Source organism: Patagioenas fasciata, chromosome 21 (assembly GCF_037038585.1).
Source record: "Patagioenas fasciata isolate bPatFas1 chromosome 21, bPatFas1.hap1, whole genome shotgun sequence".
Taxonomy (NCBI): Eukaryota; Metazoa; Chordata; class Aves; order Columbiformes; family Columbidae; genus Patagioenas; species Patagioenas fasciata.
In genome coordinates, this window is record NC_092540.1 from 7,153,306 (window position 1) to 7,174,865 (window position 21,560).

At 51.8% G+C, this 21,560-nt stretch overlaps 2 protein-coding genes across 2 annotated transcripts; one reads left to right on the top strand and one right to left on the bottom strand.

Annotated features, from left to right (window-relative positions):
* Positions 1-1,701: 1,701 nt before the first annotated feature.
* Positions 1,702-2,658, bottom strand: LOC136110645 (olfactory receptor 14A16-like). Its single transcript, XM_065854214.2, has one exon. It carries the CDS (start codon positions 2,656-2,658, stop codon positions 1,702-1,704), a length of 957 nt encoding a protein of 318 aa, XP_065710286.2.
* Positions 2,659-14,992: 12,334 nt separating this feature from the next.
* LOC136110722 (olfactory receptor 14A16-like) lies at positions 14,993-15,925 on the top strand. The gene has a single exon (XM_065854322.1). The coding sequence runs from the start codon at positions 14,993-14,995 to the stop codon at positions 15,923-15,925; it is 933 nt and encodes a 310-aa protein (XP_065710394.1).
* Positions 15,926-21,560: the final 5,635 nt, after the last annotated feature.

Genomic DNA, 21,560 nt, shown 5'->3' on the forward strand with positions numbered 1-21,560 from the left:
GACCATTGTGACTTCCTGGGGACTCCCCATTGTCCCCAGGGCCCATTGTGACATCCCAGGACCCCACTTTGTCCCCAGGGCCCATTGTGATACCATGGGGACCCCCTTGTCCCCAGGGCCCATTGTGACACCGTGGGGACCCTCTTTGTCCCCAGGGCCCATTGTGGCACTGTTAGAAATGTTAGTAACAGAATTAACAACAGAATCAATTCTACTAGAAATGTTGGTAACAGAATCAATTTTATTAGATGTTCCCTTCTGGAACAGGTGCAAAACTGATTCATCCTTTGCATATTGCGTTTTACCTAATACGGGATTTGAGTAAATTCTTATCTTGCCAACCTAGCGTTTATCTTAGCTCAAATATGCGTAGAATGAGAAGAAATATACACAGTATCTCTCGAAATTAAGCTCGTCAGCAGTTGTGCAATTATAGAGTAGTGCGCATGTGCAGCACCCAAAGGTGAAAAGGACAGCAGCGATGAAGACTACTTACTTCATCCTGAAGACCCCTAAAGACCACCAGAGGACACTGCGCGTGATCAAAGTAATTCCAAGGTGTTGCAATTGATGTCGCAATAAATGTTGAGTAACTATTACATATTCTAATGATCCTAATGAATATATGAATATGTATGTGAATGGACTGCATAAATACTGTGCAACTTAAACTGGCCGCTGAAGCCAGCTTTGGGTGCGAACCCCTGGTTTCCCAGCGCTGAAATAAAGCACCGCATGGAACTACACCCGTGGTTATGTGTCCTGATTGCTAACAATATCACCTCACGTACATGATGTGCGTGCTCACATCTCATCTGTACGATGCAAACATGGACCTCTGACCTATTCATTCAGTGTAATTCCATGGGGGGACAAAGAGCTCTGAGCTGGGGTGAGAGGTCAGTGCTGGAAATGGTGGTTGTGAGGGGCCAGTGCATGGTGATTGAGCTGAGGCTCCTTCCGTGGGGTGTCCAGGGCACAGGGGCACAGCCCAGCCCCTGCTCTGCTGGTCCTGCAGGTCTCTGGCAGGAGGCCTGGCTGTGAGAGGACACTGCTGTACCAGCCCTGCACACACACACTGCTCAGATGTACACTCGTGTCTCATCTGTGGCCACTTTCTTGGGCATGTTCTTGACAGAAACTTCAGGAAGACCTAAGTCTTCTGACACCACCCTAAGAGGATAATCTGTCTTTATAGAAGTACTTTTACAAAGGCCAGCTCTGTCACAGCAGTGCCCATTGCCTGTCCCTGCCTGCGCTCACAGCACTGACACACAGCAGGACGGGGACCAAGCTGCCAGAGCACTCAGGCCTTGCACCAACACAAGGGATGAGAAGGAGAGTGCGGGAGTGGAACCAGAACAGCTCTGGAAGAACAAGCGCTGGTGCTCCCTGGCAGGGCTGCCAGGCTGGACATTTTTCGCCCTCCTCCCACACGCAGTAACTGTCCCTGCAGCTCCAGAAAAGCCTTGCAGGAACAATATCAGAGAAAAACATCACTGCAGAGCCCTTTATTTCGTTTAAATACACAGAGAGCATGGCTCCATATTTATACCGCCAGTGGGTTGAAAAGGAAAAGCAGACACTGAATTACAAAGGGGATGACAAAAATAAAAGGATTTATGAAAATATAACCACTACCACCACCACACACACACAGAGGTCTGGGCCTCTAATAAGTTCCATTAAAACTGTTATCCATTAAAGAGAGGATGCTGAACACTTTATTATTTTTGAAATACATCCTGCCATCAGTTTCCACAGGGCATCCTTGAGCTCCTGGTTCCTCATGCTGTAGATGAGGGGGTTCAGTGTTGGAGGTATCAGCGAGTACAGAACAGACACCACCAGATCCAGGATGGGGGAGGAGATGGAGGGGGGCTTCAGGTAGGCAAACATGGCAGTGCTGAGGAACAGGGAGACCACGGCCAGGTGAGGGAGGCAGGTGGAAAAGGCTTTGTGCCGTCCCTGCTCAGAGGGGATCCTCAGCACGGCCCTGAAGATCTGCACATAGGAGAGTAGGATGAAAACAAAACAGACAAATATTACTAATACACTAACCACAATAAGCCCCAGTTCCCTGAGGTTTGAGTGTGAGCAGGAGAGCTTGAGGATCTGGGGGATTTCACAGAAGAACTGGCCCAGGGCATTGCCCTTGCACAGTGGCAGTGAAAATGTATTGGCCGTGTGCAGCAGAGAATAGAGAAAACCTGTGGCCCAGGCAGCTGCTGCCATGTGGACACAAGCTCTGCTGCCCAGGAGGGTCCCGTAGTGCAGGGGTTTGCAGATGGCAACGTAGCGGTCGTAGGACATGATGGTGAGAAGAAAATATTCTGCTGAAATGAAAAAGACAAAGAGAAAGAGCTGGGCAGCACATCCTGTGTAGGAGATGGCCCTGGTGTCCCAGACGGAATTGGCCATGGACTTGGGGACAGTGGTGGAGATGGAGCCCAGGTCGAGGAGGGCGAGGTTGAGGAGGAAGAAGTACATGGGGGTGTGGAGGTGCTGGTCCCAGGCTATGGTGGTGATGATGAGGCCGTTGCCCAGGAGGGCAGCCAGGTAGATGCCCAGGAAGAGCCAGAAGTGCAAGAGCTGCAGCTCCCGTGTGTCTGTGAACGGCAGGAGGAGGAACTGGGTGATGGAGCTGCTGTTGGACATTTGCTGCCTGTGGGCGTGAGGACCTGTGCAAGGAGCAAAAGACAGTGACAATTAAGGGGAGACTTCTATGAGGAAAATAAACGTGCTGTTTCTCATGGAAAACCCCCTCCCTGATGGAGGGATGTTTCAGCTCATTCTGTTTCTATCATCTGAAAAAAACCAGTTCATCACAGCTTAAACTGCAGCTTGGACATCTCGTTTCCATGAACACAGCTCTGGGTCAGGACCCCCTGAGCTGGCGTCTGAAGAAAAACTGATCCACACTGCCACCCCAACCCCAGAGAGCAAGAGCACCAGGGACAGGTGGAGAAACAGGGAAGGACACTGCAGTGCTACCAGAAAATAAAGCAAGGACAGGAAGGCAGACGGGCAGGCTGTGGAACCTTCTCCTTACCCGGCTGTGCTGCTGCCACTCACATAATGACACTGTAGAGCAAGTGCTTTTAGCACCTTATTTGTGTAATACGTTCCAGGAACCCTTCCCCTGGAGGTCCAGCTGCTGAGGTGGAGACTCAGGACCTGGACCCCATGGCTTTGGGGCAGAGGCTCTGCTGGGGAGGAGAGGAGACCAGGGGTTGCACTGAGAATCATGTTTGCACTGCAGGGGATGGCAGGGGGGTCCTTAATCCCCTCCTCAGCATTTCTGGTCCATCTCCCTCTCCCTGCCCATGCCTGTGCTGCCTGCAGCTGTGTCTCTGTCCCTGGGTCTGCTCCCTGTCAGTGTCACAGACCCCGTCCCACCCGCTGTGTGCTCAGCTCTGTCCTGCTCACAGCGCCTGGCACTGCCCAGGGGCAGCTCTGTGTGTGCAGGGGCTCAGGAGAAGCTCAGACAAGTCCTAACGAGAACTGGGGTCTCAGTGTCTTCTCCAAAGAGAGAAATAAATCCCCATCTCCCACTGCACACCCAGACAACCAAGAGCGGAAAACTGAAAGCACAGACTCCTTCCCTTGCAGCTGTTGCTGTCTTGATGTCGTTGTTCAGAAGGACCCTCTGCCATGTCTGTGGGGTTGATCTGGAGCCCTGAGCAGCCCTGACCCACACAGCACCCTTCAACCCCACAAGCTCCCTGCCTGCCCTGCCGGGGGTCGCTCCTTCCACCCACAGCTGCTGCCATGGGATCTCCCCAGGCAGGCTGAGCGCTGACCCTGGCAGGCGGCAGAGTCCCTGCCCCGGCACAGCCCTGGGGTGCAGGGACCCTGCTCTGCAGGACAGCCCTGGGCAGCCCTGGGTGCTCACCCGGCTTCACAGCTGTTCAACATTGCCTGACAGAGCCCCCTCCTCACAGATCCCACCAGCTGTGCCTGTGCCAGGTTTAGGAGATGCCTCCAGGAGCTACAGCTGCATTGCCCTGCACCCAGAGACTTACCATGGCAAGGGCTGCAAAGGGCTCCAGTGAGCTCTCAGTCATCCTCCCAATCCTGACCACCTTCAATCTCTCTCTGCCTTGCTCGTCTCCCTGAGATCCCCAGGCAGAGCCCTCAGCCCTGCTGCGCTGTGCAGAGGAGCTGCTCCTGGGCAGAGCTGTCTCTCTGCAGCGCTGCCGCTTGCCAGGAGCTCCCTCTGTCCCAGGAGCCCAGCCCAGCTCAGCAGCACAGGAGCAGCCCAAGGCGCTTTAATGACCCCTCTGGTGGCTTTGGTGCTGAGTTCATGAACCTCAGACCCTGAGGGCAAGTTGAAGAAGTCAAACTCAGATCTAAACTTCAAAGTTTCTTGTAATGTTAATGAATCCCGCTGAGGGACAAACCTGAGAAACCATCCCCAGGGCAGCTGGGGCGGAAAACTTGAAGCAGAACAAAGGGTAAGCAAGTGAAAGGTCACTCTGATGCTGAATAAATCTGAATGTGTTTCATTAACCAAAGGGCCAAGTCCTGACCCCCAGCCCTGGGAAGGCAGATCCTGTTCCTCCCACATTGCTCAGGGCCCTTCCTGGACAGTGTGATGTGGGGCTATGCAAGGCCAAGGGCAGGACTATGGTCCCACACCTCCCAGGTTCCTGGCTGGGGACAAGGAGGCCATGAGGCCCATGTGCTGGAAGGACAAGGTGTCTCCTCACAGGCATCAGAGGTGCAGACGACAGCCATAGCCAAGGGGAGAAGGAGCTCATGTCTGGTGGGGGCTTTCAGCCTCTTTACATCCCGTGATCATCTCCACCACAGCCTGTCCTGTGCTGTGGCATCCCCTGCACCTCTCTCCCTGCAGGCTGCAGACATCCCCCCTGCTGCCCCACCTTGCTCTTGTCTGAGCATTTTCCTTCCTTTGCTGAGCTCTCTGCATCCTCCCCAGCTGTTCCTTGAAGCACAAAGCCTTGGGCTGATGCAGACTCCCTCTGCTGACCTGCTCCACCACAGCACTGCCCTTCCAGTCACATTCCTTCCTGCTCATGTCCAGCCTGGATTTCCCCAGCTGCTCTTTGTGCCATTATTTCTTTCTCATACCATTTCTCACTATTTAGAAAACCTCCACCACTTCTGAAACCACCCTTCGAGCACTCTCAGGCTACTCATGAACAGCTGCAGCATCCCCAGCACTGCTGGGCCAAAGCAGCCCAGGTCCCTCAGCATCCCACACCATGTGCACAAGGTGCTGAACCTGCCTTGGCACAGCCCTGCACTCTCCAGTTCCTCCCTGCTTCTCCAAACTGGGAAGCCGCACACTGGCACACCCCCGTGTGTGTGGTCACACCAGTGCTGAACCGAATGGGATGAGAACTCCAGGTGTCTGGGTCCCCACGCTCCTCCTCATGCAGCCCCGTGTGCAGCTGCCTTGTTCATGGTGAGCGTGCACCACGGGCTGGTGTGGGGACCTTGGAGTGCCCAGGCCCTTCTCCTCAGGGTCACTGCTCAGCGTGTCAGGTCCTGCTCTGTCCTGATGGATGGGGTTATTGTCCCACCCTGGTACAGCACTGGTCACTTCTCTTTGTACAACTTCAGAGCTCTCTGCAGGCCGAATACCAGATATTCACAAGGTCTGGACTCTCCCTGGACTGAAGCTCCATTTGCTCAGCTGTTAATGTTTTCATGCAGATGATTTATCCTGATAAGGGTTTCTCTCCCAAGATAACAGGATAAGGAGTTACAGGACACTACAAATACTGTCTCCTGGAGAAACGTGGGGTCTTGGGGGTCTGTTCCTCATACTTTCAGAGGTCTGGACTCACAGGGGTAGATTCCCCTCTTGTGAGAGAACAGCAGGAATGCATCAAATTCAGCCTGGGGACAGACAATGTCAGCTGAAGGTTGAGGAGTCATCAGGAAAAGGCAGAACAACATGGGCAATGTTGTGGTGACTGGACATCAGCTACAGACTCAGTGATCAGGAAGAGGAATTAGATGAGGCCTCCTTCAGAGAAATGAAAGAAGCCTCATGTTGTCAGGGTGCTGTCCTCCTGTCAGACATGAGATATCCAGTATCTGCAAGGTACCATCCATCCAGGAGGGGCTGGAGCTCATTGACAACATCTTCCTGACACGGGTGACTGAGGAGTCAGTGAGGTGAGGTGCCCTGTGGGACTTCGCACTTACAAACCACAAAGAGTTGGTCAGGATGGAACAGTCAGGGATGGGAAAGGGGAGCTGAGGTTCATGGAAGATGATCACAAGGCCAAGAGCAGGATTTCAGGAGAGCAAGCTCTGGCCTGCTGAGGGACCTGCTTGGGTCCTCTGGGATATGACCTTGGTGTCTGCAGTGCTTTTCTCTCACATTTCCTCCCTCCTCTCTCCCACCTGCTGTTGTGCAGCGTTTTTTACCCTTTCTCAAATACAATATCCCAGAGGTGCTGCCAGCATCACCGAGTGGCTCAGATTTGGCAAGGAGTGGATCCATCTTGGAGCCAGCTGAAATCAGCTATGTCTGACGTTGGTCAAACTCGTGCTGTCTTCTCAGAGAGGTGACAACTGTAGTACATCCACATCCACCCCCAGTTCCAAGACGCAATACAGAGTGACTACCTGTGGGGTGTTACAAATGACTTGATCATGGAGAAGAAATGGAAAAAGGTCTTCTGTCAGCAACCTGAGAAACTCTCGAGTCAATGAGCAGGTTACTATGGGGATCTGTAATTGCATTGAAATTCACTGGCTAGGCAACTTAGCAGGTGCCAACAGTCCAGAAGATCTAGTGACAACTTCTTAATGTGGCTGCCTGGTGGGACAACAAGAGTGACTCTCACCTGGATCTGGAACAGGGACACAAAGAAGAACTGGTGAGGGATGTGAACATCAGTGTCCACCTTGGGTGTAGTGACCAGGAAACAGTGGGGTCCCAGGCACCAGAGGGGAGGGAGGAAGGCCAGCAGCAGAGCACAGGCTGGTGGGCTCCAGACTTTCACATACCGAGGGACAGCGTCCGACAGAGGTGGTGACATGGAAGTTAGTCTGAAGTGTGAAGGAACTCAGGAAATCTGATCAGCCTTACAGGACAGCCTGTTCCAAGCACAAGAATGATCTCTCTGAGTTCTCATGAAAAGAAGCATTTATCTTATGAGGCTGTCCATTTGAACTGTTGGAGCTCGAGAGCAAAAAGGCAGCACACAGGAGGTGGAAGCAGGGGAAGCTGTAATGGAGGAATTTAGAAACCTTGTCCACGGCTGTGAGGATGATGCCAAAGCTGCCCTGGACTTGATACCTGCAGGGGAGGCTGAGGGCAGGAAGATGACCTGATATAGCTTCATTTGCAGTTAAAGAATAGACAGGGTGATTGTGAGCCTGCTGCTGAACTTCCTAAGAGTAGAATCAGACAGGACTGGGGTACTTCATGGCTTCTTTGCCTCCATCTTCACCAGCAAGGTCTCCTGGGACTTTGTTCCTGATAGCAGGATTCTGGAGAACACCCAGCAGTGGATGGGGCTCAAGTCAGGGGTGACCTGAGCAAACTCAGACACCATTACAGAACAGGAGATGGGTCACTTGACCAGCTCCCTGAACACAATTGTGGCCATGCTGTGACATTGTAGATGCCCTTTTGGTCCAATGGAGAGTGTGTTTTCTCTTCAGGTGTCCTGGCCTGTCTTCTAACTCACATGGTGATTTAGGTACTCACTTTTCTAAAAAAAAATAATTCTTTATCAAGGGACACTCCAGATTAGTATGAAAAGGAGGCTGCTGATACCACCTGTTCTGGAAAGGGAGGGAAGGGCGAGCAGGGAAGGAAACAGAAGAAATTTGGCTTTATTGCTGTTTATTATGGAAATTCTCTCTGTTTGGCAATTCCCGAAATCTCTCTAATCATCCACACCAGTCTTGAATCACTTAGAAAAATGCTACACAAAGCCTTGGCTTGTTAGAGCATTTTCGATGTTAATGAGCCCTCTGCTGCCATGATCCTGAACTGCAGATGCTGAAAGAATGAACAAACTTTTCATACAGTGAAAAGCAGAAGCAAACCCCAAGTTTCTGAGGGTGTGGAACCCCATGAAGGGCCATCACTAACACAGCTGTGAAGGAAACAACCAGTGCAGGTCCCTGTCCCTGGAGGTTGGTGAAGGAAAGACTTGGAGACACTGGTTACAGGTGGTGCTGTTACTTTATCTGTAAGGCTCTGGTTTTCTGTGGAGTTGGAAATGCCTGTGAGTTCCTCACAACTCACCCAGCTTCTTTCATACACCTGGCAATGGTCACCAATCACCTCAATGTCCCAGTCCCACACTTGCTTGAATCCTCTATTTGGATCCATACCCCATCACTCCAGGAGGTTCATGCATCCACCAGATTCATGGATGATTCCTGAGGACCATCCAAGTGTGGGCAGTGTAAGAGAGGAGCAGAGCAGGGTCAGCTCATGGGCCATGACTGAGCACAGCCAGCCCAGCAGCAGCCATTCCCCATCTCCCAGGCACAGCCAAGCCCACAGGATGGAAATGTCACTGCCATACATGAGTAGCCCAAGAGAGGCCTTTCTTCCTTCCATATTCCCAGGAAATTCTTCCTCCTGTTCCTCCTCCACCTGCAGACATCAACTGCTTTCCATTTCTGGGCTCAGACATGGCTGGAAGTGTTCACTGAAGCCATCAGCCATCTCATTGCTTCTCCCTGACATGCCCTGACCCTCTCCCACACCTACACATGGCCAATCACAGCTGCTCAGGGCCTCCCGCTTTCAGAAGAGGCCTCGAGCTTCCTGGTTCTTCCTGGTGCTTGGTATATACTTCCTCACTCTCTCCAGAGTTCATGGTGAGCTGTCTAGTCCATAATAGCCCCTTTATGACTATGTCTTACTGAATGGTTGTGTTTTTATGATCATTTGTGCAGAAAGGGCAGTCACAGGACAGCAGCCAATGTGTCAAAACTGATGCCGAGTGAAATGCAGTAAAGACCTGATGAGTTACCCCTGTGTCTGTGTCTCTCCTGTAAGGAGAGAGTCCCGAGAAGGGGATCCAGCTCCTGCCACTCTCTGCAGAGGCACATGAGCAGTGTCCGTGCACCTGGGGACACAAAGGGTGACGTTTGCCAGACCACCCTTCATCTGAACCACTTAGATGTGTGCTTGTGGATGAGGTTTGAAGTCTTATAGTGCCAATACCTATTTAATTGATATTGCCAGAGGGGCTTCCACAGATGCAGGTTACTATTTCACAGATATTTAAATATAAGCATATTAAAGTTTTATTTTTCTTTAAAAACTGACATTCCTAGAGAAATTACACAAACACTTGAAGGATTATTCATGCCTTTTGACATGATTATCCACAGAAGGCCACCAGCTTTGCATCTCAGGAAATGGGACGCCAGAGTTCAAGGGCAGGATGGTTTGGGCTCTGTCCTGGGCTCTGGAAACTGAAACGTGCTCCCATCTCCCAGCCCCCTGCCCTCCTCAGTGAGGGTGTGAGACATTCTGCCAGCGAGGGCTGAACTCACAGTCATGACCAGTATCTTATGGCCAACTGCAGCCAATGGTGTCCTGCCAGCTCAGGGCTGGAATTTCCATTGCTGGAGGTGTTTAAAAGTCATGATAATGTGGCGCTTTGGGACATGGTTTAGTGGTGGCCTTGGCAGTTTTTGATTTATAGTTGGACTCCATGTTCTTAAGGGTCTTTTCCAGCCTAAGTGATTCCATGATTGTATGGTTTGAGTTGAAACCATTTCAGTTCCATCACCTTCAGCTTCCCTCAGAGGCTGCTGTTGTGTGGCACAACTGTCCTGGCTCTCCAGGCAGGTTGGGCACTGGTTTGGTGCCTGCATTGGCAGTTTTCCCCTTCCTGGGGTAAAAGGCTGTTGAGGAGAGGCAGTTGTAGAGATTTGGGTCACAGGGGTTTGAAGCAATCCTTTCAAAATCTGAGCAGGCTGGGCTTTGGAGCCCAGGAAAAATGGAGATGCTCTGAAGGATGTTTTTGAACAGTGGTACTGTCACTAGTAACAGAAACAGGGAACTCCTTATTCTCACTGATGATGATGATAAACTGAAGCTCTTTAAGTTCATTCCTAGCAGCCATTCTTGCTTTTCTAAAAATCTACTACACCTCAGTAGTTGTGTCTTGAAAGAAGTTCTTAGAACAATGCTTTTTCTCTCCCATATTTTTCTTTTTAATCATGTAAAGACTACACCTCTTGGGCACAAATAACACAAAATCACGCATCTTTCGTAACTTTTCTCCTTTTTTTTTCCTTTTTTTTTTTTCCCTTTTTTTCCTTTTAAAAATGATTTTAAAAATACACCTCCTGGACAGAATTAGCCCAAAATCATGCTTCTTTCATAACTTTTGGGTTTTTTTTGCTTTTCCGTGTTTGAGGTGGAGGTGGCATAGGAGAATATTGCCTTCTTGAGAGCAAGGTGGCCAAGGAACAGATCCCAGGTCAGTGCAAAGGCACAAAGGAAGCCAGAATCTTTATGTGGTGTGCACTGACACACACTGTCACCTGCATTTCCAGTCTCTGCAGTCCCAGCTGTGCAGCAGAGTCTGGAGTTCTGAGCTCCCTTCATCTGCCCTGTGTGACACGTGTAAAATGGAACTACCCCAGTCAAATGGCTGGTTTTGATTCCCTTCACAACCTGAAGCACCACACGGGTCAGCAGACAAGCCAGGATACCCAAAAAATCCTCACATTCCCTTCACTTACAGTTTGGGTGTTTACTGCCATCTCAGCAGACATGGCATTCGGATTCCTGTGTGCAAGGATCTGGTTAAGTGCCTTTTCAACATTTCTGTAATGGTGGCTTTGATGCCTGGCTGATGTGCAGACTCTGTACATGGAGGCTGACACCTCTTGAACGACCTGCTCTGAAAGGATGAACAAGGTGGGCATGAGGACAGCAAAAAAGAAGAACCTGGGTGGGGGTAAATGAAAGGGGATGAACAAGTTTTGGTCAGGGCTGTTTGAGGGCACTTGTAAAGCAGCCCTGGACCTTCTCTGAATTATTCCTGTGGTCGAGAGAACCTGAAAGCTGTCTCTAAATTGAAAAAATGAAGAGGATAAAAGGACAGCGTCATTCAGGCTGGAAGGGATCTCAGCAGGTTTCTGACCAACCTCCTGCTCAAAGCAGGGTCAGACCAGATTACTCAGGGCTTGATCCAAACACATCTTGGTCACTTTCTGGGGTAGAGTGGATACACAAACCTGGGACACAGCTTCCAGTGCTTGACTGCCCTCAGGAATGGAAAGTTTCTCACTGTCTATAGCAACTTTTCAAGCCCAAACATCCAGATTGCTTTTTCCTGTCTTGTTACACACTAACACAGACCATAATATACTGCCTCGGGCACAAGAATATTGTGGGGGATGATGCTGAATGCCTTGCTGACTTCCAGGTAACAGACCATCAATGTTCTCCCCACGTCCACAACCCTGTCCTTTCCTCAAGGAAGGCCAAGAGGATGGACAGGCAGAACCTGCCCTGGGTAGACCCCGTCACCTTCTCTTCCAGACACCCAGAAATGGGGTCCCGGTGGACATGTTCTGGGGCACAGCCCTTAGTTCCCCTGCTCACCCATTGGCCATTTTGAAAAGTGCACACACTGTGTGAGAGCTGCCAGTGGTCAGGGAGTCCCCCCAGTCTCCCTGAGCTTTCCAAGATGGTGGAGAGTGGCCTCACTGTGACATCGTCCTGCTGTCTCAGCTCCTGGGATGCTGCCCCTGCTGTCCCATAGACTGGAGAGGATTGTGTTAGTTCCAGTGACCCCTGACTGGATCCCCATCCACTGCTGGTTGTTCTCCAGATTCCTGTCTCAAGTCACAGAGACCTGGGACACATTGTTGGTGAAGATGGAGTACAAGAGGACACAGGGATTCTCACCTCTTTCCCTTATTAAATTCATCAATGGCCACACACTGTCTTTGTTTCTCCTTTAACTGTTCCTGCAGTAGTAACAGCTCATTATGGGCCCTTGAATTGCCATGCAGGTCCAGACTGACTTCCGATCTGGGCTGTTCTGTGCTTGGAGGCTGCTGTCCTTGCAGACCAGATGAACTCACTTCTGCCACCCTGCCTGGCAGTTCATTCCACCCGTGTCACAGCTCTGTCTGCAGCACTGACAGCTCCAGCTCCCCAGTCAGGTCCCTGGCTGAGGCCATTGCCTCACATCTGGGCTGAGCCACCCCAGCTGTGGCACCAGCCCAGCTCTGACCTGCCACAGGAAACCTGGTACCAAGTGTCCGAGACCCCATGTGTGCAAAGGATTTGCTTCAGAGCACAGACATGACATGGCCAAAGATTGATGAATGTCTCTCTAGACCTAGGAGTATAAAACCAGAATATAATGCTTAAACTCATTCAAATGAAGAAATTCCCATCCACAGTTTACAGAAATTAGATAATTTGCTGTAGCATTCCTGGTGTCCTGCCTAATGATGGGACAAAAAAACATGATTCTCATACTGATTTATTTTTTAATACAGAGAACACAATGCTGGCAAGAAGTGTCTGTTCAGAGGAGAGAGAATCAACATCACTGATTACTTCAGGCTGTTTGAAAGGATGTGCCCCAACAGCCCCAGGGGCATGGGGAGGGAGCCCAGAGGGGACAGAGAAAGGGACATGATGGGCTGTTCCTGTGCTGCTGAGCTGGGCTGGGCTCCTGGGACAGAGGGAGCTCCTGGCAAGCGGCAGCGCTGCAGAGAGACAGCTCTGCCCAGGAGCAGCTCCTCTGCACAGCGCAGCAGGGCTGAGGGCTCTGCCTGCAGCACCGAGGGCACAGGAGCCAGGCACAGAGAGGGGAAAGGCAATGTAGGTGGTTCGTTGCTGAGGGCTCACTGAGAGACAAATCTTCACAGTCCTAACACGGTAAGTCTCTGCATGTGGGACATCATGCATTTCCTGGAGGGATCTCCTAAAGCTGGTACATGACTCAGTTTGCAGGATCTGTCAGGTCTCTCTCACAGTATCTCTGTTGTAGAGAAGAACACACTCCAGAGCAGGGCTTCCCTGCGGCACTGTCAGTGGGGAAGGGCATCATGGCACCTTCTGCTGATGGAGACTGCAGGGGGAGCTCCCAGGGGTGCCCAGGGCTGTGCTACAGAGCAGGGTCCCTGCACCCCAGGGCTGTACCAGGGCAGGGACTCTGCCGCCTGCCAGGGTCAGCGCTCAGCCTGCCCAGGGAGATCCCAACAACACTGAGGGGAGAAGCTGTCGCATGAAGGAGCAAACCCTATAGGGCAGGAAATGTGTTTCTGCTGCGGACAGGGTGCTGTGTGGGTTAGCACTGCTCACAGCTCCAGATCACCCCCAGCATTTTTCCAATCGGATGCCTCAAGGACAAGATCAGTGCAAGGATTACCAGACAGAAAAGGAGCTTTCCTGAGCCTGTCTTTTCAGTTTCCTCTCCCAAGGGGTGGGGGTGCAGGAAAAGATAAAATGAAAATGAGCTCTAATGCTTAAACAAGTCACTGAGACTCCTGAACTGCAACTCTGAGTGATCAGTACATCTGCCAGAAGGCTCATAACATCCCTTCACCACCCCTCTGCCTGTGCACAGCACCTGCATCACCTTTGCTGGACCCCTCAGCCTAGTCTGACCCGTCCTGTTTTCCAGCCTGCAAACAGGAAGATGCCCCCAGGCAGTGCCCTGTGAACAGGCAGGATCTGTAGGGCCAGGGGGAGGGCACAGAGGGTGGGCTGGGGTTTGTGAGCACTGGCAGGGAAGAGACATGGACAGGGAAACACCTCCCAGGGGGAGAATCTCCAGGCAGCAGGGAAATGATCAGAAATGAGAGGAAACTAAACCCGGAATTGTTACGGGAGGGAGAACAGAGAAAAGTCCCTGTGATCCCCTGCAGTGCAGATCCCTCCTGTGAGCAGCCCCCTGGCCTCCTCTCCCACCCAGCAAAGCCTCTGCCCTCAGGGCCGGGGGCTCCAAGGCATGGAGCAGCTCCTGTGCAGCCAGAGCTCCAGTTCCTCTGCAGAGCACAGGGGCTGAGAGCAGCTGCCCGGCAATGTTGGTGTCTGGGAGGTGGCTGCACAGCTGGGGAAGGGTGACGCTGTCTGAGTGCCCGGCTGCCTCTGCCCTGGCCTCTCTCACACCCACCCTCACCGCATTGTCCTTCTTGCTCCCCTGCTCTGGGTCACTGCTGTTGGGATCTTGTTCTTGCTGTCAGGCTCTCTGGGGATGGCAGTTTCAGCTGCAGAGTCACAGCCTGATCTTGTGGGTCCTTTCCTGCAGGTGTGTCCATGGAAACACGTGCTTTGCTGACCTGTGGGGCTGGGGACTGAGCCGTGTGTGTCTTGGGCTAAACATGGGGAGCTGAGACCTTAGGAAAGGGTGAGACATTTCATGGTCTGAGGTGGATCCCTGTGCTCTCAGCAGTGTCTGCTGACTTTTCAGGGTAACATGGGAGTGTGATGAGTACCCATGTCAGAAAGGTGCCAGCCCAGGGCAGCTGGAGCAGGACAGAGGGACAGAGCAGCTGCCCTCACTCTGCACTGACCCACAGGCATCCTCTGGTCTCTCAGAACTCGCTCTGTTCTCCCTGAGTGCAGAAGAAATGCTGAGGGTTTCTGACACCCAACAACACTCCCCAGGGTGGGAGGGCAGAAGGAGCTGTAGAAACACCTGACCTCTCCAACTCAGTTTCTCTAGGCCTGGGGGTACAGATGCTGACAGTCCCTTCTGCACCGGGAGCGGTTCCAGCTGACAAAGCTGAACCCCAGGACTGGCCCCTGCCCACCCAATCACACAGGGTCAGGCTGACTGCTCAAGAGCCCCTGGGCAGAGACCCTGCTCTTCATTGCACACTCATCCAGGACCGACGAGGGCTCCAGCCAAGACATTCTCCTGGAAAAAGAAAAAAATGGGTCTCTTTGTGGGAGGGTCCGTGGGAAATGGTTTTGGTTTCTCCCAGAGGGGTCTCATCTAAACTATCACTGTCTTTTCCTCCTTGCAGAGGTCCTCATGCCCACAGACAGCAAATGTCCAACAGCAGCTCCATCACCCAGTTCCTCCTCCTACTGTTCACAGACACACAGGAGCTGCAGCTCTTGCACTTCTGGCTCTTCCTGGGCATCTACCTGGCTGCCCTGCTGGGCAACGGCCTCATCATCACCACCATAGCCTGGGTCCAGCACCTCCACACCCCCATGTACTTCTTCCTCCTCAACCTCGCCCTCCTTGACCTGGGCTCCATCTCCACCAGTCTCCCCAAGTCCATGGCCAATTCCCTCTGGAACACCAGGGACATTTCTTATATGGGATGTGCTGCCCAACTGTTTTGCTTTGTCTTTTTCATTTCAGCAGAGTTGTATCTTCTCACTGTCATGTCCTACGACCGCTACGTTGCCATCTGCAAACCCCTGTACTACGGGACCCTCCTGGGCAGCAGAGCTTGTGTCCACATGGCAGCAGCTGCCTGGGCCACTGGGTTTCTCAATGCTCTGCTGCACACGGCCAATACATTTTCACTGCCCCTGTGCAAGGGCAATGCCCTGGGCCAGTTCTTCTGTGAAATCCCCCAGATCCTCAAGCTCTCCTGCTCACATTCCTATCTCAGGGAAATTGGACTTCTTGTGATTTGTATATTAGCAGCATTTGGGTGTTTTGTGTTCATCGTGGTGTCCTATGTGCAGATCTTGAGGGCCGTGCTGAGGATCCCCTCTGAGCAGGGACGGCACAAAACCTTTTCCACCTGCCTCCCTCACCTGGCCGTGGTCTCCCTTTTCATCAGCACTGGCATGTTTGCCTACCTGAAGCCCCTCTCCATCTCCTCCCCATCCGTGAACCTGACGATGGCCATTCTGTACTCGGTTGTGCCTCCAGTTGTGAACCCCCTCATCTACAGCATGAGGAACCAGGAGCTCAAGGATGCCCTGTGGAAACTGATGACTGCATTTCTTTTGAAGATATAAACTGCCTCTGTCTTCTTCTATATAAGAGTTATAATGTAACACCTTGCAGATTCATCAAGTGTGAAGGTTTTTCTGTCTCTAGTTGTGCTTTTGTTATTATGATAATATTTTAATTCCCTATGGAATTCACCGCTTGCTTTTCTTTTCACACTGAGTGGCTGTGTCAGTGAGGAATTGTGCTCTCTGTGTTTAAGCAAAATAAAGGGTCCTTCACCAAATTTTTTAGTTGACATGCTTTCTCCAAGAACTTTCTGGAGCTGCAGGGATGGTTCCTGTGTCCATGGATGGAAGAGAAAAGAGTCCAGCAATGCAGCTCTGACAGGGAGCACCAGCGCTTGTTCTTCCAGAGCTGTTCTGGTTCCACTCCCACACTCTCCTTCTCATCCCTTGTGTTGGTGCAAGGCCTGAGTGCTCTGGCAGCTTGGTCCCCGTCCTGCTGTGTGTCAGTGCTGTGAGCGCAGGCAGGGACAGGCAATGGCACTGCTGTGACAGAGCTGGCCTCACAACAGCCCTTCCGGATAGAAAGGTGATCTCCTCAAGGCTGTGACTGAAGGTTTAGGTCTTCTTGCAAAGTTTCTCCCAACCACATCCCCAAGAAAGTGACCTACATATGAAACACCGTTGTTCAGCTGATCAGTGTGTGTGCAGGGCTGGCACACAGCAGTGTCCTCTCACAGCCAGGCCTCCTGCCAGAGACCTGCAGGACCAGCAGAGCAGGGGCTGGGCTGTGCCCCTGTGCACTGGAAACCACACGGAAGGAGCCTCAGCTCAATCACCATGCACTGGCCCCTCACAACCACCATTTCCAGCACTGGCCTCTCACCCACAAATATTGTTCTTCCTTCCATGGAGAGACACTTAATAAGAAGGTCAGCAGTCTGAGATTGTATTGTACAAATGAGATGTGAGCACACACACCATGTACGTGAGGTGACATGAACCCAAGTGAGCACAAACACCGTCAACTGTTCTTTGGGGTTCCATGAGGGCCTGTGGTTCAGAGAAGATCTTGAGGTTACTTCGTGATGAAAGTAACATCCCATTGTTAACTGCCTGAATGTAGTACTGGGATGTGCTTCCTTCAGCTGAGGTCCTGTGTCCATTCTTTCTGCCATGGGACATCCCAGATGAGTGCAGAGAAGAGTGACACAGTGCAGTGTTGAGATGTCTCCTGTCCTTTGTGAGTGGTAACAGGAGGCCAGAGGGACACTGTGACTCCTGCCTCTGTGTGTAAAAGGGACAGACTCTGTGTCTGAGCATCCCTGGGTGCAGAAGGAGTCCATGAGGCCAGCTCAGATGTGGACACCCGACAGAACCCTGATATTTCTATGTGTGAGTACAGGAACAAACCCCAATGCATCAGTGAGACTGATCTCAGCTGCCTTGGACAGGATCATTGCAAGTGCTTCTGTCTGCTATGTCACCCTTGCCCGTGATTCCTGATTGTGCTCTCAAAAGTGCCATAGAAACCAGAAAGATTCCAGAGTCCTTAGAAAACACAGATCTCAAATCCATCTTCAAGAAGAGCAGTAATAGGAACGGGGAGAATAACAGGCTGGCCACCCTACCTCCCTCCCTGGGAAGGGGATGGGACATGTTCTCCTGCAGCCATTGCCAGGAATGTGAAGGACAAGGAAGGTATTGCTGAACCCAAATGGACAGGGGAAAGAAAGGCATGTTGTGTACAGGGCGTTTGCAAGGCTCAGACATGGTCTCCTTCTGGTCAGAGTGGTGCTGATGGGGCTCAAGAAATGGATGCTGGGTGGGTAGTTGTCTGAACCATCAAACCCAAATATCAACAGTGGTCCAAAGTCCTCCGTGCAGCCAGTTACTGGTGTCATCTCTCAGTGACCAGCACTTGGGCAACACTGTTGAACATCTTTATTCTCCCCTCCTATGATGTAACTGATTAAACTCCCAGTGCCTTTGAAGATGATGCAAACCTGGGTGGAGGCCTTGAGCAACCTGACGTGGTTCACCTGTCATGAGCAGGAGAGTGAGACAAGGGCTCTCTGCAAACCTGAGTTATTCTGTGATTTGACAGAATTTTTGCCTTGGAGAGGTTTCTGGAGAGAGAAAAGGTAGGAAAGAAAAAAAAAAAAAAGAAGGGCAGAAGAGGAGATACAGAAGGTGTTACTGGAAGTACAGCAGTTCCAGTGAGGAGTGCTTTTCACTCACAGTGTTAGTAGAAAATATATTTGACAAATCTGAACAAGGTGAGGAAGTGAGATGGGTGTCTGCAGCCTGTGGGAAAGAGGGGCAGGTGTAGGACTGTGTAGAACACGCTTCAGTCTTGGTCAGGTCCTGGTCTATAAGGAGGGCGATGAATGGGTGTGGTATTATGAGGTCAGTTGAGTCTCAGAAACTCATAAACCAGTAAGCATCATGGGACTGTGAAGGGGACAGTGAGGTCAGTTCTGTCTCTGGAGGTGACAGCCCAGCAGCAGGGACATGGCTGGGAAAGAACCTCTGCCGAGGTACCCACACGCCCTACCCAGGAGATGGGTAGGAGATGCCTTGGAGATGGGTTCTCATGTCCATCCCACCTGAGAACATGACGGGACAGCAGCAGGAACATGATTGTGTCTGTCAGGGAAGCTGAACGGCCAGCAGCACTCGTGGGATTTACAAGATCATGGTGAGGTCAGGTAAAAGACGACAAGAAGCCTAATGGGTTGGGTTCCTCGCATGAAGGGCAGTTTCTGAAGTGGCTGAGCTTTCCGTGGTAGTTGGAAAAAGCAGAACAGAGAAAAAAAAAATGCAAAGTGCAATTTGGAAGGTGAAGATTGGATATGAGGAGTAAGAAATGTAAGTGGAAGGGCAGTGCTGTGGTGCAAGAGGTCACTCAGAGGGGCTGCATCAGCCCATGGTTTGTGTTCCAAAGAGCAGCCAGTGAGGGTGCAGACACAGCAGTGAAGGTGCAGAAATGCTGGGGTGAGAGCAGGTGGGGAAGCGAGATGGGTGTCTGCAGCCTGCAGGGAAAGAGGGGCAGGGGTAGGACCGTGTAGAACAGCCTGTGGTGGAGATGGAAAAGGGCGCTGGCAAGGCTGGAAGGGACCCACAGAACCCAGGTCTCTGTCCCCTTGGCCATGGCAGTTGTCTCTGCCACTGAGGCCCAGGAGAAGCCATGTTGTCCTCATGGCACTGGGGCCTTGTTGCCTCCTTGCAGCCCCTTGGGGAAGCTGGAAGTTGTTGTCCCAGTGTTGTCCTTCCCTCGGCCTTGCACACCCACATCCCATGGTCCCAGGAAGAGCCCTGAGCTGTGTGTGAGGGACAGGATCCCCCTTCCCATTGGCTGGAGGTCATGGCTTCTCCTTTCTGCTTCAGAAAGAAAACCAGGGGTTTCTCAGCATCAGAGCTGAAGAAAAGACTCAAAGTAGACCTCATGGTGGCTACAGCTTCCTCACAAGGGGAGGAAGAAGGGGAGGCACCAAACTCCTATCTCTAGTGGCCAATGACAGAACCCAAGGGAATGGCAGAAGATGAGCCAGGGGAGGTTCAGGTTGGACATGAGGAAAAGGTTCTCCACCCAGAGGTGCTGGACACTGAACTGGCTCCCAGAGAGGTGTCACGGCCCCAACTTGACAGTGTTCAAGAAGAGACTGGACAACGTCCTCAGACACACGCAGTGACCTGTGGGGTGTCCTGTGCAGGGACAGGAGTTGGACTCCATGATCCTTGTGGATCCTTCCAACTCAGGACATACTATGACTCTATGAAATCCTAGGACAAAAGTCCATGTTTTCATTGTACAGATGAGATGTAACCATACACATCATGTGCATGTCCACTGTGTGCATGTGGTGAGATGAACCCAAGGGAGCACAAATGCTGTCAGCTCTTCCTTGAGGTGCCATAAAGGTCAGTGGGACAGAGATGGTGTTCAGGGGTCTCTTCCAACCTGCGGTATTGTAGGATTCCATGAATCTTTTCCTTGGAGAGCTCTATCAAGAGAGATATAAAATGCCCCAGTGTAAATACAGCAGCTCCTCTGAGGAATGTTTCTCCACTCAAACCCTTGATAGGAAACCTATTGGATACATTTGATGAAAGCAGCTAAAGTCTATCTAGTCACACACTGGGCCACAAGGAGGATGATGACTGGGTACGATGCCATGTGGTCACTCGTGTCTCAGGAACTCATAGTCCAGTAGAAGCCAATGGCTGTGGAGGGCACTGTGAGGTCACTTCTGCCTCTGCAGGGGACAGGCCAACAGCAGGAACATGGCTGGGAAAGGACTGTGAGGTCACCCATACCAGACGAGCAATCAGGCCCAATCAGCATGGCTTTGTGAAAGGCAGGTCCTGCTTGACCACCCTGATCTCCTTCTATGACAAGGTGACCGGCTGAGCAGATGAGGGAAAGTCTGTCGTGGGGAGTGAATCCGCCACACAGGCTGTGGGTGTTGTGTCCTTAGACTGCAGTAAAGCCTTTGACACCGTATCCCACAGCATCTCCTGGAGAAGCTGCAGCTCATGGCCTGGATGGTGTGTCTGCGATGGGTAAAGAACTGGCTGGGGGGCCGAGCCCAAAGAGTTGTGGTGAACAGAGCCAAATCCAGTTGATGGCCAATAACGAATGGTGTTGCCTAGGAATCAGTATTAGAGCCAGTTCTGTTTAATCTCTATCAATGATTTGGATGAGGGGATCCAGTGCACCCTCAGTAAGTTTGCAGATGACACCAAGTTGGGTGGGAGTATTGATCTGCTGGAATGGAGGAAGGCTCTACAGATGAATCTGGAGTTGCTGGTTCATTAGGCTGAGACCAATTGTCTGAGGTTTAACACGGCCATGCACGGATCCTGCACTTGGATCATAACAACCCCCTGCAACATTACAGACTTGGGGAAGAGCAGCTGGAAATCTGCGTGGTGGAAAAAGACCTGGGGGTGTTGATTGACACCAACTGCACATGAGCCACCGTGTGCCCAGGTGGCCAAAAAGGCAACCAACATCCTGGCTTGTATAAGGAATAGTGTAGTGGACAGAATCAAAGCAGCGATCATCCCCTTGTACTCGGTGTGGGTGAGGCCACAACTCGAATCCTGGGTTCAGTTTTGGCTCCCTCACTATAGGAAAGACCTTGAGGTGCTGCAGTGAGTGCAGAGGAGGGGGACAAGAAATCATCCAGAAGGAGCATGAGATCAGTCCATGTCCTTGTGTTTCCAGGAACAGAGCATGAGAGTGCAGACACATCAGTCAACGCATGGAAATACCAGGGTGAGAGCAAGGGGAGGAAGCGAGATGGGTGTCTACAGCCTGCAGAGAAACAGAAGCAGCTGCGGGACAGTGTAGGACAACCTGTGGTGGAGATGGCAAAGGGCACTGGCAAGGCTGGATGTCACCAAGAGAACCCAAGTCTTTGTCCCCTTGGCTACGGCCATCGCCTCTGCCACCAAGGCCTGTGAGGAGACATGTCCTGAGGCACTGGGGCACCTCATGGCCTCCTTGCACACCCCCAGGAAGGCTGGGAGCTGTCACACCATTGTCCTTCACTCAGCATCACACAGCCCACATCCCCCTGGCCCAGGAAGAGTCCTGAGCAATGTGTGAGGGACAGGATCTGCCTTCCCAGGGGCTGGGGGTCAGGCCTTGGCCTCTCTGCTTCACCCAACAAAACCAGGCTTTTCTCTG